General features: G+C 39.9%; 1 protein-coding gene across 1 annotated transcript in view; it reads right to left on the reverse strand.

Moving 5' to 3' along the window:
- LOC122073170 (ENHANCER OF AG-4 protein 2-like) overlaps nt 1-15,418 on the reverse strand; it is a 95,565-nt gene that overhangs the window by 38,671 nt on the left and 41,476 nt on the right. The window contains exons 4-6 of the mRNA XM_042637711.1: nt 2,017-2,125; nt 1,268-1,380; nt 934-1,121 (exon numbers count right to left, since the gene is read on the reverse strand). Of these exons, the coding sequence (XP_042493645.1) occupies nt 934-1,121; nt 1,268-1,380; nt 2,017-2,125 (410 nt within the window). The remainder of the gene's footprint in view (nt 1-933; nt 1,122-1,267; nt 1,381-2,016; nt 2,126-15,418) is intronic.

The following is a 15,418-nucleotide window of genomic DNA, read 5'->3' on the forward strand; positions in this document are numbered from 1 at the left end:
GGGGGGAGGGAAATTAGGGAGGGGAAATGTTAACATTCGCCACACCATTTTGATGGTTGAGGTGTCTTTACAACGGAAGCATTGGTCAGCTAGTGCCATGGCTGACGAGTCAGCAAGAAAAGGGATTGTCAGACCCCACTTGGTGGTTGGGAACGATTATACATTGTGGAGAGGCTTGTATTATAGTTTTATGACCTTCTAGACATTGTCGTCGTACTTTATGTAGCCATTGTTTTGTAATAGTTTCGGTTTGGGGCATTGCCCTTCTTGTTGCTGTTGGTACTTTTATCATTTTCTTCCTTTTACAAAAAATTTATGTAACTTGTCCAAATAATATACAGATTTGTATATATTTCTTCTTTTCTTTTTTTTTTCTTTGTCCATTTTGGAGAATTGTGTTATATTGAGAAAGCCTCAGCAGTCTGCAGTCGTTTAAATTGACTTATCGCAGATATATTTATTGCCAACCATGAAATTTTTAAAATAAAAAAGATAGTAATATATGGTTCCACAGAAACACAGCTATCAGAGGCATCTCGGAGGAAACAAATACAAAGGAAGACCAGGTTGCTTGTGTCTCCAACATTATTACTATTTCAGTTCAAGGATTCCACTGAAGCAGGGAAAAAACTACTCGGAGTGAAAGATAAATAGCATGTCTAAGATAGCACAGCCCTTAGAGATACCTTAGTTACGGATGTGAATTGAACAATATTAGCCAAGGCAGATATAACTAACAGCCACTTTAAAACAAAACCAAGTCATTTGAATATAAATTTTCCTCTAGTAACAAAAATAATTAGGCATGTGTGTATTCAATCCGTTTTCTGCATTCCTATGCTGGACATTTAAGAAATAAAATTTTAAATTCAAAATAAAAGAATAAATAAACTGAGAAGACAGAAAAGGAAAGAAAGATACAATATAATATACCTCCCATACTCATCTACAAGCATCCCTTCCATTTCTCTAATTGGATCATCAATAGCACGCTCAGATCGAGATGGACGTCTAAGAAAAAATCCAGCGGTCATATCATCATTTGGTACTCCAATATCATCCATGTACCGCCGAATAAGTGATTCAGGTAAGATCTTCCGCTCAAGCCACAACCGCAGAACCTGAAAAGGAGATCAGTTAAGTACCTAGTTTAAAATTTAGGTGATGCTTTAGTTAGAAGTACAATTTCCTAAGGCTTATTTTTTTTGTCAGCACAAGAACAAAACTATTTCCTTTCATTTCGATATCAAAAGAATATCATGATTACCTTGAGACATTGACGACGATTTTCACGAGCGGCAGCTCCAGGTGGAGCAGCAGCACCTAAAAGACGAGGCAGTGCTGCTTGTACTGTGGGAACGTACGAGGCCCCCGCAATCCCTGAAGAAATATGTAAAGAAAATAGTGAAACCAATCAAATAGCTCTTTACTTAGGTCTATCACGATGACATCAAGCTACCAACCAATCTTTAAAGCCAGCCATATCATTGTATAAAAACCTCAACACAGAAAATATATAAAGGTAACCACTTCCTTCCTTCAACAAGTGCAAGTCAATCAAAAGATGCACAGAGACGTACATCAGTACATAGAAATAAATAAAAAAAATAAAAAAAAAGAGGGAAAAATTGACCAAAAGAACCCAAAAATAATGAGTCAAAAGCAACTACATCATTTGCCCATATATCTTCAAGAGATACCTGCCACATGAATTAAAAAAATGAAGGGTTTAATTTCAATCAGGAATAAGGTATCCTAAAAGATTGAATTGAACTACCAGTTCAAATAAAAAAGAATAATTTTGATTTTATTTTGGGTAAAGAAGATTGTTTTGAACTAATCCCTCATCGATTACAGAAATGATCATTTTAGATTAAAATATTATCAATTAGATATTTGCTTCCACAAATAACATGCAACAGATGTACCATTGCAATTATTAAAATATCAAAAAAGAAGGCATTAAAAATCGACATCACTATTTCCACAGATACACCCCTTTCCATAAATGTTTACCTTTCTGACTATGAGAACATTGTGTAATAGAATCCACGAGAAAGAACAGGTCCACTTTACGATGGAAATTGGGCTCACTCTCCAATTTTTGGATCAGAAGTTCCACAACCTGCACAGTCACAGTCACAGATTAAAGAAATTAAATCATCACCAAAGCTTATTCACCTATTTCAGGATAACTTCAGCATATCTTCCTAATAATCCTTAAAACAAGTACTGATTTCATCTCTGATTTTTGATAGTTACAACCATACCAACTGGCTTTACCAATTATGAGAGGTGACACCTTCTTTGAGGAGAAAGGTGATTCTCTCAAAATATACTTATACAACTGGCTTTGGCAATTATGAAAGGACACACTTCATGGCATACCATAGATATGTGAAAAAAAAGACTAGCTCCAAAAAAATCATATAATATAGGCAGTTTTGGCTCCCTTTCTTTGGGGTTGGGGGGAGGGGGAGCGGCAAAGTTATCCAGAATGGGCCATCCGGATAAGCTGCTCAGTACAGCGGCTACAGCCCAAATATCTGCCCCATCACCCATGGTTAAATTAATATGATCACGTATGGAGGTATAGACGTAAGTCCAGAAGACCCGCAAGGTGTTGGTGGTAGTCCAATGGGCTGAAAACAAGTTTGCGTAGTTATATTATATGTTTATTATCCTTTTATTTTCTTGGGTTTCATTGATACTATTATATAATTATGCTTACATGCAACAAAGAAGCCATATCAATGCAATAGGAAATAATTATGCCAGTAATGACCTAATATGAGAAAACTAACATAAAATAAACAAAGCATAGGACATAATAAAAGCACATTCATGAAAATAATAAAGTAATAAACATAAATCAATGTAAACTCATGAAGTGCCAAAAATTTTGATAATATAATATAAGGTGGTGTTGGGATAAGGTTTTGGATGTTGTTGTTGTTATAAGGTGTGTTGTCACAAGGCAACACCAAGTCGGTGGTCTTTCTTGGATCAAACAAAGCATGTTGTCGCATACAGACCCCATCAGCTGGAGATGAGTTTGATAATAGTTGAAGTATTTTCAAGAGTTTTTGAGTTTTGAGCTCTGCAAACGTGGGTGAAAACTCTTCTTCTTCTTCTAGGTCTGAATTCTACTGCAAATTTAGGTGTTATATCTTCTTTTTTACTAATCCCTTCTCCTTTTTATCATTAAATATTCTAATCTATGGTACCCCTGTACTAGACAAGTTTTCAGATTGCACCCTGTTTCAACATCTCTTTAGTTACTTGTTTGGTTTACACTTTTACTTCAAATTTCATATACTAGTTTCCAGATTTGTTTTCGCTGAATCTATGTTTATGAATCTTAAAGAATACTGGTCAATATTGATGTTCTAGTTCTGCTACTACTTTTCCTAGTAGCGCTAGAACTTCTCCATAATTTGATATTTCGTCATCAGAATTTCTCCAAATTCTGCAGGTCTGTTCTTTTATAAGAATAGACCACTTGACCTGATTTCTAGTCTATTCTGATCTATTTGTTGTGAGCCACAAATTTTTCCCCAATTTCTAGCCCATATTTCTCTGTTTCTACAATCCTATCTGTACTAGTCTCTTACTGTATTTTCTGGTTCAGTATTAGCCTACATTAAGAAGCCACATCGTTGTTGATTCTACAGCTATAAAGAAAGGAAAAGGCGTACACAGTGCACGAGGCTCCCACCACTGTGGGGTCTAAGGAGGGCCATAATGTACACAGCCTTACCACTGCTTCGCACAGAGGCTGTTCTTTGTTGATTCAACAGCTGTAAGGCAAGGAAAGGATGTACACAGGGAAATAACCTAGACAGGAGGTGAATAGGTTATGCTAGTGAAATTTAAAATCTTTTCGAATTCCCCAAGTGTGATTGTAAAAAGAAAAGCGGAATAAAAACAAACAATCACACTGCACCAAGATTTATAGTAGTTCAACTCAACTTGAGTCTAGTCCACTCCCTACAAGTTCCACTTGTAAAGTATTTCACTGGCTCTCCCTTTCAGTACAGTAGGTAGTTAAGAAAACCTTTACAAAATCTTGTTTAGGACAAGAGTATCCTTACAATCTCTTTCAAGGTAGAGAGGCACCTTTTACAATTCTGTTTAACGGTGGAGAGACACCTAACTCTTTTAAGGATAAGAGGATCCTTATACAATCCTAATTACAGTCTAGGAAAATGCAAAAGCAACAATTTAAATAAGTGGAATAGAATTGTTCGAGTTTACCTCATGCGGTGCGTGCAAAATGAATATGCAAAGTGAATGATTGAATGCACATTTTGTAGTCTCCCTTGAGTATAGAGAGGCGAAAAAGACTTTACTATAATCTTGAGTTCTTGAAGAACGTGTTTGACTTCAGTCCGTGAACTCAATAAAATAACGGTTGATCCTCACAAATGACTTTGATATGATTGCTAAGAGCTTTCTTAATTGTTAATTATTAAAGTCATCAGTAGGGTATTTATATAAGCAGAGACTAGGCTTAATTAGGGTAACAAAATCACCCAAATTGGAAAGAGAATAATCTCTAACGGATAGAAATATTCTCAACCGGCAGTTGCCACTTCCAAGTTCAGTTGTACAAAAGTAGCCATTATACTTAAAATATAGCAGTTGGGGGTGTTTAGAGGTGAACCGGCAGTTGCCATTTCCATCCGGGAGTTGCCGGATGTCCTCTGTAGGATAAATCAGAGAGGACCATTTAATCCGGAATTGATCTGACAAACCGGTTCAATTTCCGGTTAAATCCGACAGTCGCCGGTTCCATCCGGTAATTGCCGGATGGTCTCTGTTACCATTCTCTGATGAAAAAAACTGATCACAGAGACCAAGCGGTAGTTGCCGCTTCAATCCGGTAGTTGCCGGTTGGTCTCTGTTTGTGTTTTGACTGCCCAGTAGTCACACAAAGAGTGTCTAATGCCTTAGGTTGTTTCTTATGTCTTTTCTAACACTAAAATGCGAGAGTGTAGTGCGTGTTAGTGTGTGTAAATTACAACATAATCTAGAGGTCTTCAAGTCTTCTAATCTTCAACTGCTCAAGTCTTCTAGTCATTAATTCTTCAAGTCCTCAACTTTTCAATCATGCAACTACAGTCTTCCTTTCAATCACTTTATGCCATATCACGTATTGAGCTTCAATGGGTGTACGCTTATATCTTGAAATCAAGTGTCTTGGCTGTGGTCCTTTACATGACATTAGAAAGATAGCTATTAGAGCATTACTTGTTCATTATCATCAAAACCATTATGGAGAGGGATATTCCCAACAATCTCCCCCTTTTTGGTGATGACAAACAAGTAGATTAAAGAATACAAAAAATTAGGTTAAGGCAAAGCAAATAATTCTTGAATCAACCATGAATCCACCATGAATCCTTCTCCCCCTTTTGTCAACAACAAAAATGGGCGAAGAATTAAAAATTCATTCTTGTCTCCCCCTGAGCATGTGCATAAAAAAATAGAATTTTGTGTAATAGAAACAAGGAGGCATAAAGAAAATAAAAAACACATAGTCATAAAGCAACACTGTTTTACTAGAATATAAAAGAGGTTCATAACAATACATTGCCAAAAGTGCCATTCTTAGGGCACTACATCAAAACATTAATAAATTAAAGTTTTCATCAAAAATATCAGAAAGAAAGGCTATAAAGGCTGCTGCTCAACCAATGTTGAGAGCAGAAAGGATCTCCTGAGTCTTCTCATCAATATGAGTCATGATGCGTGACTCCATTTCCTCCAGCTTCTTATCGAGCATCGCTTCAGTCATAGGTTGACTAGAGGAGCTTCCTTCTCCTTCTGAAGCAGCGCGAGAATCCTTGATCCCCATGTGATGGATGGAGTTGATGTCAAAGGCCGATTTCTCCTCTTCAGCATACTCTCCGCTGAGATCGACTGTAAAGTGGGCAAAGATTTGCCCCAACATCCGGCCATAGGGAAGGTTGTTGATGCGTCCCTTACCACCGGCTTGAATCATGTGACAGATAATGAGGTAAGGAAGATTAATCTGGAGCCCGTCACAAACACAGTAGGTGATGAATGCTTGAAAGGGGCTAATCGCGTCTCGGTGACCACTCTTTGGAAGGATATTGAGAGACAATATAGTAAATAATTTTGGCAAGCTCGGTGAGTTCATTACTCTTCATAACAGCCACTCCAAGGTAGTTCTTCATGATTTTCCTGTAGACCTTGTCTTTATCCATGAAGTCCTTGTGGTCTTTCTTGGTGATGAGGTATTTGAGATGTCTGGTAGGGAGAACATTGAGTATTTCTCCCAACTTCTCAATCCCAAACTCAATATTTACTCCCTTGACCATACTCTTGATCCGAATGTTTTCCTCATAACCTTCAACCCAAAGGTTGCAGTAGAAAAGTCTAACCAGTCTTGGGTAGCACCTAAACCCACATTGGAGTATTTCAATCCAACCAAGACCACCAAAGTAGTCTTCTAAACCAAAGGCGTAAAGAGATTGAGTGTCAATGTCCTTACCAGCATTAATCTTGCAATTCTCAAACAAATCCCATGATTCCATCACTTCTGTAGAGATAAAATCCACCTCAATTGCTGGTCTCTTCTTGCTGATGCGAATCTTCTTAGGAGCCATGGAGGTAGGAGAAGATAGGAAGAGAAAAAGGGTTTGGATAAGAAAAATGTGACAGCTTTAGAAAACTACGGTTTTAAGCAAAGGGGGTTTAGGGTTCTCTGGTTTCGTTTGGAGGCAAAGGAGGTGGCGTTTGGAGGCAAAGGAGGTGGGAGATGAACAGTGGCTTAAAAATCCCTTCAAAAGGGTTTAAAAAGACCTATCCGATGGGTTTAAGTCACAAACCCGAGATGAACCAGTAGTTGTCGGTTAGAAGCGGCAATTGCCAGTTAACACAGAAAAACTGATTTTTGAGCATTTTTCAAGAATTTTTCAGATTTTCATGTGAATAGGGGTTTTTCAAGTATGAAAGGCAGTGAATTTATCCAAAAGGATTAAAAATGCCCAGCTCCTTCCTTAGAGTACAAAATCGGTCTTCACTAAGGGGTTTAGTGAAAATGTCAGCCAACTGTTTTTCGGTTTCGATGTAGTCCAGAGTGACATCACTGTTTTGTATGGTATCTCTTAGGAAGTGGTGACGGATATCGATGTGCTTGGCCCTTGAGTGTAAGATGGGGTTCTTACTCAAGTTGATAGCACTTGTGTTGTCACACATGATTGGGCAAGCATCAAACTTAACTCCTAGGTCTGAGAGTGTTTGTTTTATCCAAAGAATCTGAGCACAGCATCTTCTAGCTGCAACGTACTCAACCTCGGTGGTGGAAAGAGCAACAAAGTTTTGTTTCTTGCTAAACCAAGAAAAGAGGCAAGAGCCAAGAAAATGACAGGTACCACTGATACTTTTCCTGTCAATGTGGCATCCAGCAAAGTCAGCATCTGAGAAACTGACAAGATCAAAAGGTTGGTTTTTAGGGTACCATAACCCAACAACACACGTGCTCTTTAAATATTTAAAAATCCTTTTTACCGCTGTGAGGAGTGATTTCTTAGGATCGGCTTGAAATCGACCACATGCACATACACTGTACATAATGTCTGGTCTGCTAGCCATTAGACATAGAAGGCTCCCAATCATACCTCTATATCTAGTAACATCCTCAGAAATACCGTCTTCATCCTTGGTCAGTTTCAAGGATGAGCTCATTGGAGTGTCTGAAGAATTTTGACTGTTGATGTCAAATTTCTTTAGAAGCTCCTTAGTGTATTTACTTTGATTTATAAAAATCCCATTATCAGATTGTTTTATTTGGAGTCCAAGGAAGAAGTTCAATTCTCCCATCATACTCATTTCAAACTCATTGCTCATTATGCTACTAAACTCAGTACAGATAATCTCATTAGATGAGGCAAAGATGATAACATCCATATATATTTGAACTATGAGTATGTCATCCTTCAAGTTCATCATGAATAGGGTAGTGTCAATCCTCCCCCTTGAGAAGCCATTTTCTATTAAGAAGGTGCTTAATCTCTCATACCAAGCTCTAGGAGCTTGTTTGAGGCCATAAAGGGCTTTCTCAAATTTAAAGACATGGTTTGGAAACTTTGGATTTTCAAAACGAGGGGGTTGAGCTACACACACTTCCTCTTGAATGTAACCATTCAAAAGGCACTTTTTACATCCATTTGATACAATTTAAAATTCTTATGCCATGCAAAAGCTAGTAGCATTCTAATGGATTCTAGTCTTGCTACAAGGGCATAGGTTTCATCATAGTCAATTCCTTCCTGTTGGTTATATACTTTAGCAACTAGTCTGGCTTTGTTCCTTACAATATTACCATCTTCATCCAGGTTGTTCCGAAAGACCCACTTGGCACCAGTGATGGTGTGGTGGTCAGGTTTTGGAACCAGTTCCCAAACCTTATTTCTTTCAAACTGGTGAAGCTCTTCTTACATGGCAACAATCTAGTCACTATCCTTAAGTGCTTCTTCTATGTTCTTGGGTTCAATCTTGGAGATAAATGCAGTGTGGTTGCATATCTCATGAGATTTAGATCTAGTTTGGATTCATTGGTCCAAATCATCTATTATAGCATCTAAGGGATGGTTCCTATGGGGTATGATGTCCCTAGGTAAGGATTCTACTTTTTCAACAGAAACATCTTTTTCCTTAGGTTCTTCAAGAGAAATAACATCCACTTTGTTCTTTAAAACATCAATAGCAACATCATCGTCATCAATAAGAGGCTCATGCATAGTATTAGGCAAAGATTCATCAAATCTAACATTCATAAATTCTTCAACCATTAGAGATCTTTTGTTAAAGACTCTATATGCTCTACTGTCGAGGGAGTATCCTAAGAATATTCTTTCATCAGATTTTGCATCAAACTTTCCATGGCGGTCTTTAGTGTCTAGGATGAAACACTTACAACCAAACACCCCAAGGGGGTGTTTGGTTCGATAAATCAAATGGTGTATGTATCGGATATGAATGTTAATCTTTTGATAGACATTCTTCTGAATTATGTTTCTTTCTAAAAAATCGTTTGGTTGCCTTAAGGCTAGTACATGTTTCTCACGGGTTGAGATATTGGCTTCCATAGAGAACGTCTTTCCGCTTTCTCCTTTTATACTAGGTAAAAAGGTTGCTCAAATCTGAGTTTTAGTGTTGAGGTAAACTCAGCTTTGGAACACATCCTTTGTAATATGTTCATTCATGGGAAGTAGGATGCTCACTTATGAGGGTCATCCTAGTGGAACCAAACAACTCCAAAAATTAAGAATTATCATTCTAAAGAATGTCATCCCAAAGATTTACCGAACCAAACACCCCCTCAAGTAATCTACCTTAGGTAGTTTACCAAAGTATAGCTCATAGGGGGTTTTGGAAAGTAAGGGTCTAAGAATAATTCTATTAAGCACATAACAAGCAGTATTAACGGCTTCATCCCATAAAGATTTGGGCAAGGAGTATTCATTGAGCATAGTCCTAGCCGTCTCTTGTAGTGATCAATTTTATTTTCAACAACCCCATTAGACTGACGTGTCCTAGGAGCGGAAAAGTTATGGTCAATGCCATGTTTGTTCCAATATACATCAAATTGATATATATTGTCAAACTCTCCTCCATGATCACTCCTAATAAAGGTTACTGTACAGCCCTTCTGATTTTGTAATCTTTTGCATAAGGTTACAAACTCATCAAAAGCGTCATTTTTATTTCTAAGAAAGATAGTCCAAGTAAATCTTGAGTAGTCATCCACAATAACAAAAGTATATGATTTACCATTTAAACTAGAAACATTGATAAGCCCAAACTCCAAGTGAAGGAGTTCCAAAGGCCTCGAGGAAGAAACAATGTTCTTAGCCTTGTGGGATACCTTGGTTTGTTTGCCCTTTTGACATGCATCACAGAAATTATCTTTATTGAACTTGATCTTAAGAAGATTTCTAACAAGGTCCTTGGATGCAATTGTTTGGATTAACTTGACATTTACGTGTCCAAGTCTTCTATGCCATAATGAGGACTCACTATGGATAGAAACCAAGCAAGCATTCAAGGGGCTTGTTTCCTCTAGCATGCATACATATATATCGTTCTTCCTATATCCTTTTAGGATTAGATCCTTATTTGCATCTTTTACATAGCAGTGAGATACATCAAAATCTAACTTACAACCTATTCCATATAATTGACTCACGCTAAGTAGGTTATAGTTTAGGTTTGTGACATGGTAGACATTTGAAATAAAATACTGCCGAGCTTGATCTTCCCAATTCCAGAAATTTTCCCTCTGTTGTCATCTCTAAATGAGACCCATCCTCCGTCGTAGTCCCGTAGGCTTGAGAATAAGTTTCCGTTGGATATCATATGCTTGGAGCATCCACTATCAATCACTCATTCGGCTTATACTTTATTTTTCAAGCAAACCTATAACAGAAGATCAGTTGTACATTGGTCCCCATAATCTCATGGGTCCGTCATTGTTAGTGTCAAATGTCACGCCCCGTTCACATAGAACCGGACCTATGACCGGGTTCCCTTTGGGTAACCCAAAACCACTAGGATCATCTGATACAGTAACCACAGCATAGCAAGCCACAAGTGATCAATGGAAGATACTAATAATATAATACATCGAAAGTCTTGTCATAAATAATTACCTGTAATTTCCCATATACACTTGATACCCAAATTGTTATACATAGTATAATTACACATGGGCTCGTAAGCATGATATTTACACAAAAAATACCAATTTAAATATCGAGAGCATAAAAGGGGAAATATACCAAGAGAATCAAAAGGAGTATAGTCAATAGAATCTGTCATTTTTGCCCTACAACACAACCCGCACACGGGCAGCCTTCACCGTGTTCGAGTTCTTCAGGGACCCACCAATTCCCCACTGGGGTTTTGTCAGCGGGACCCGGCATGGGCTCCTCTACGGAGTATCCTACAAAATCATCTAAAAAGGCGTGTACACGAGGGGTGAGCTCACTAGCTTAGTAAATGGAAAGAAAAACGCACATAAGCATACAAAGCAAATGATACTATATGCATGGGATTCATTTTAATCTTATTCCACCTAAACAACATTACTAGGTCATAGGTAACGTGCACGTATACCCCGGGTTCGAGACGCATTCTCTATCCCGCGATACGCCCATAGGGTTGTCGGAGAAGGCCCACCGTGAGCACTAGGAAAAGTAAATCGCGGCCGAACCACAGTAGAAATGTAAATCGTGGCCGAACGATTGCAGAAAAATAAATCGTGGCCGAACCACTGCAGAAAAATAAATAGTGGTCGAACCACAGCAAAAAAGTAAATCGTAGCCGAACCACAGCAAAAATTAAAAACAATATGACTGGCCCTCTGAATATATCACCAAGGTTTCCAATTGTCCTAATGATCAGCCAGGCGTACTTCTAACCACCACATAAACCCCTATTGGGAAGGGTCGTAGAACGAGGGATTGTGATATCCTAACCACATGCTCCTACATGAGATAGTACAACTGCATAGTACTTTCGTGTCCTATTCCATGGTATACCAATGCATTTGTTTCCAAGCCAACTATGGCATCTAATCTAGAAATCTTACACATGTTCGGCAAGCCAGCATTACAACCATCACATGATAAATCCATTCTCAAGATTTCAAGCAAGTAATCATGCATATAGAATTTATGATACATCATGTTCAGTTCTAAATGCATTATTCATTCATCAATCATATATATGGGAATGGCAATCGGAATGTCAATATAGTCCATGAATGCATAGGATGCTAAAAACACTCCAAAATTAAGATCAAAGTCCTCTTCCCACTTACTTATTTTCGTAGAAGAATCAGCACTCGCGGTACAGGTAAGATCCGGAGTGAGAAGATGAGTTTCTCGAAACCTAGCACAGATAAAAGATTTAGAAATACATACAAATCAGGACCATAAACGACGTAGGATATGGTTACTACGCGTATAATAGTGTGAAGAAGGTTGTCGGTAAGTTTGAGTTCAATCGGAGCTCATTTGGGCTATAGGTGGGTCATACAGGTGGGTAGGAGGACCCACCTGTGAATTCTGTCTAGACAGGTGGGTCACACTGGTAGGTATGTCACCCGTCGGTCCTACCCACCAATAGACACAGAGAAGACAGGCGGGTCACACTGGTAGGTGTGGCACTTGCCGGTCCTACCCACTAGTAGACACAGAGAGGACAGGCGGGTCGCACTAGTAGGTGTGACACCCGTCAGTCCTACCCACCAGTAGACAAAGAAGATAGGCGAGTCACACTGCTAGGTGTGGAGCCTGCCGGTCCTACCCGTCGGTAGACACAAAGAGGACAGGCAAGTCGCACTGGTAGGTGTGACACCCGTCGGTCCTACCCATTGGTATTCCTCAGGTTTTGCTGTTTTTCATCTTTCTTCCATTCGAACTCATGAAAACCCCATAGGGTGCTTCCCACTTTATTTCCCACACATTCTAAGCCTCTTTTACCTGACTGTTCCATAGATCTAAGCCATCAACAAGATTTGGGTAAAGATATCCCAAATCCTTGTTTCCCTTCTCAAATCCTTCAAGGAAATCACGCAAGGGTTCCATTACCTTCTAGATTCAACATACACAAAGAGAGTTTCATCATATCTCAAAGGTTTATGGGGTTTCTTACCTCAAAAGATAGATCTCAAGACACCGGTGAAGATACCGACGGCGGAAAGGTGAACCGTGGCCACGGGACCGAAGGGAGTTGCCTTCACCCTAGTCTTCTTCTTCTTCTTCTTCCTCTTCTCTCCCTCCTCTTTACTCCACTCACCAAACCTTGCTGAAAATCATAAATGAGGAAGAGAGAGACATGAAGGCTATTTATACTTTGGTTCATAAATATCTTGTAACGTCTGTTTGGTTCTGTCCATTTATAGACACAAATGCATTAAATCTCATTTCCGGGCGATGTAGCCGACATCATCGGGCATACACGTGTTCATCCAAGCTAGGCATGTTGGGGTCCACAATACCCCAACAGGTGGGTCACACTGGTGAGTCTCGCACCTACCAGTGACACCCACCAGTTGGCCAAACAAGCCAACCTTGCTGTATTTTAGAGGAAAACGGTGTCTTAACATATATTTCGCTCTCGCCACGTGTTGTGGACCAAGTTCCTATCACTCAAATATGATCATGTACCTTTCCTATTCATACATGGCCTTGTGATATGTGCAAGGGCACGGCTTAGACGTGTGAATCACCTCGGGTACCGGCTCAATCTTATCAGGCCACCCCGTATTTGACGTCACCCTTGCCGTCATATACCACAAAGCATAGGCATCAACCCGTTCCGGTTCAGACCCCGCAAGACCAAACCGAACCAACCAATCAATAAACCGGGTTTAAAGAGCAAGGCTCTACATCAAATGTCCCTATTGGGACCCAAGTGGTCTTGTATCTTTTAGGTCTCTGATTTTGTCTTTGAGATGACCTTGGGTTCCTTTGAGTCCTCTGAGATTCATATGATCCATAAGACCCTTGAGGTGTATAGGACCTTTGAGGTTTGTAGGTCCTTTGGGATTGGTATTTCCCATAAGGTCTATCTGACTCTTGTGGGTAGGTTCTTTGGGGCTGCCTATAAGACCTTTCAATAGAGTATCCCCTTTGAGGTTGGGGTCTATATTTAGGTCTAGGTTCCTCCCGAGGCCTATATTGCCTTCTTTGAGGTGTGTAGTTGTAATATCCCGCTTCTTAAACCCGGTCTGATTTCGCGGTTGAACCGGTTTAACCATGCAGGAACCGAGCCAGAGGATGTTAGAGCGGGTTCCTTATGGGCTATGATGGCACGGGTGACCTTAAACACTGGCTGGCCCGACAAGTCAGAGCCAGTGCCAGAAGAGACGGGAGTACCCAAACCGTGTACGTGCACCTACCATAAGGCTATGTACGGATAGAACAGGTATTATATCCGTATTTTAAGATTATGTACGTAGGCTACAATGTATGCTTGGGGTGGGGTTTGAGCCGAGGTCCGAGCCCGGTCAAAATCCCAAGTTTTGACTCTCGGATGGGTATGTCAGGTGGGTACACCCACCCACCTGAGTGACCCATCCATCACTATTCACTTAAGTAGGAATAGTATATAAAGCTTTATGACTTTTCTTTCCATTTATTACCCCCGTACGTTTGGTGAGAAAAGTAAAGAGGAGAGAGAAAAAGAAAGGGAAGAAGAAAGGAAGAGGAAGAAAGGAAGGATTCAGCGGCGCCGAAGCTCGATCTTGCCATTCCGGTGCCGGAAGAGTAATCTTCAACTCGAGATCTACAGTTGGAGGTAAGAAAAGCTGGGTTTTATAAACATTCGCCAAATCCACGCTTTAAACCCTTGATTCGAGTATGATTTCTTAAGATCTTGTAAACACCTCTTGAAATGATGGATCTAAGGTTTAATAGATGATTTATGTGTTGATCTTGAAGGATTTGAAGAGATATTGACAAGGTAGAAGGAGCATTGTGAGATTGGAAGTGATTTGGAGGGTTTGAAGTCATTCTTGAGCAAAGAAGGTAAGATGGTTCCCCTCACTTAAATCTAAGTTAGATCTAAGGTAGAACCATCCTATAGGACTTTAAAGGTGTGAGGAATGGGTTGAGAAAAGCCCCATTTGGGTCCCCAAGGAATGGAGGAAGATGAGAAGAAACTGGGGTTTTTCCACCAAAACCGGCGGGTACAACCGGTGGGTCCCTACCCACCTGAGACACCCACCCGAGAGGACCAGGGGGTCCCTGGCCAAACCGGCGGGTAGGACCGGCGGGTCCTACCGGCGGGTAGGTCCCAAACCGGCGGGTTGGACCGGTGGGTAGACCACCCACCTGTGTGACCCCCCCGAGTGGACAGAATGTGATTCTTAGGTCCGATTGAGCCCAAATCGGACGTGGGACCTTCTTTCGACGTTCTAAACACGATTTTGACGTCGGATTTCATTAATTTTGATTCTAAATTGGTGAAGTACTAACCCAGCTCAATTTTGTTAGGTTCACCAAAGCCTTCCCGATTCGCTCCGGATCTCACCCGTACCGAGCGGGACTCCTTGTACGCTACAAGTGGAGAGAGAGGACGTTTGGCCTATTTCAAGGCATTTGTTTGGCATTCATATAACTATATCTAATTTAGTCATGTCATCATGAATATGCTATATAGATTAGTCATTTCACACTTTGATGTGCATTTATGCTATGTTTACTTTCAATTGCAAATTGAATGTGATGTTATATGTTGAATGTGCACATCATGTTGCATAATGCCTTGATAGACTAGATGCCGTGGTCGGCTTGGAAACGAATGCATTGGTGGCCCGTGGTATGGGACACGGAGGCACTATGTAGTCGTACTGCATATAGGAGCATGCGGTATTAGG

The sequence above is a fragment of the Macadamia integrifolia genome, chromosome 1 (genome assembly GCF_013358625.1).
Source record: "Macadamia integrifolia cultivar HAES 741 chromosome 1, SCU_Mint_v3, whole genome shotgun sequence".
NCBI classification, from domain to species: Eukaryota; Viridiplantae; Streptophyta; class Magnoliopsida; order Proteales; family Proteaceae; genus Macadamia; species Macadamia integrifolia.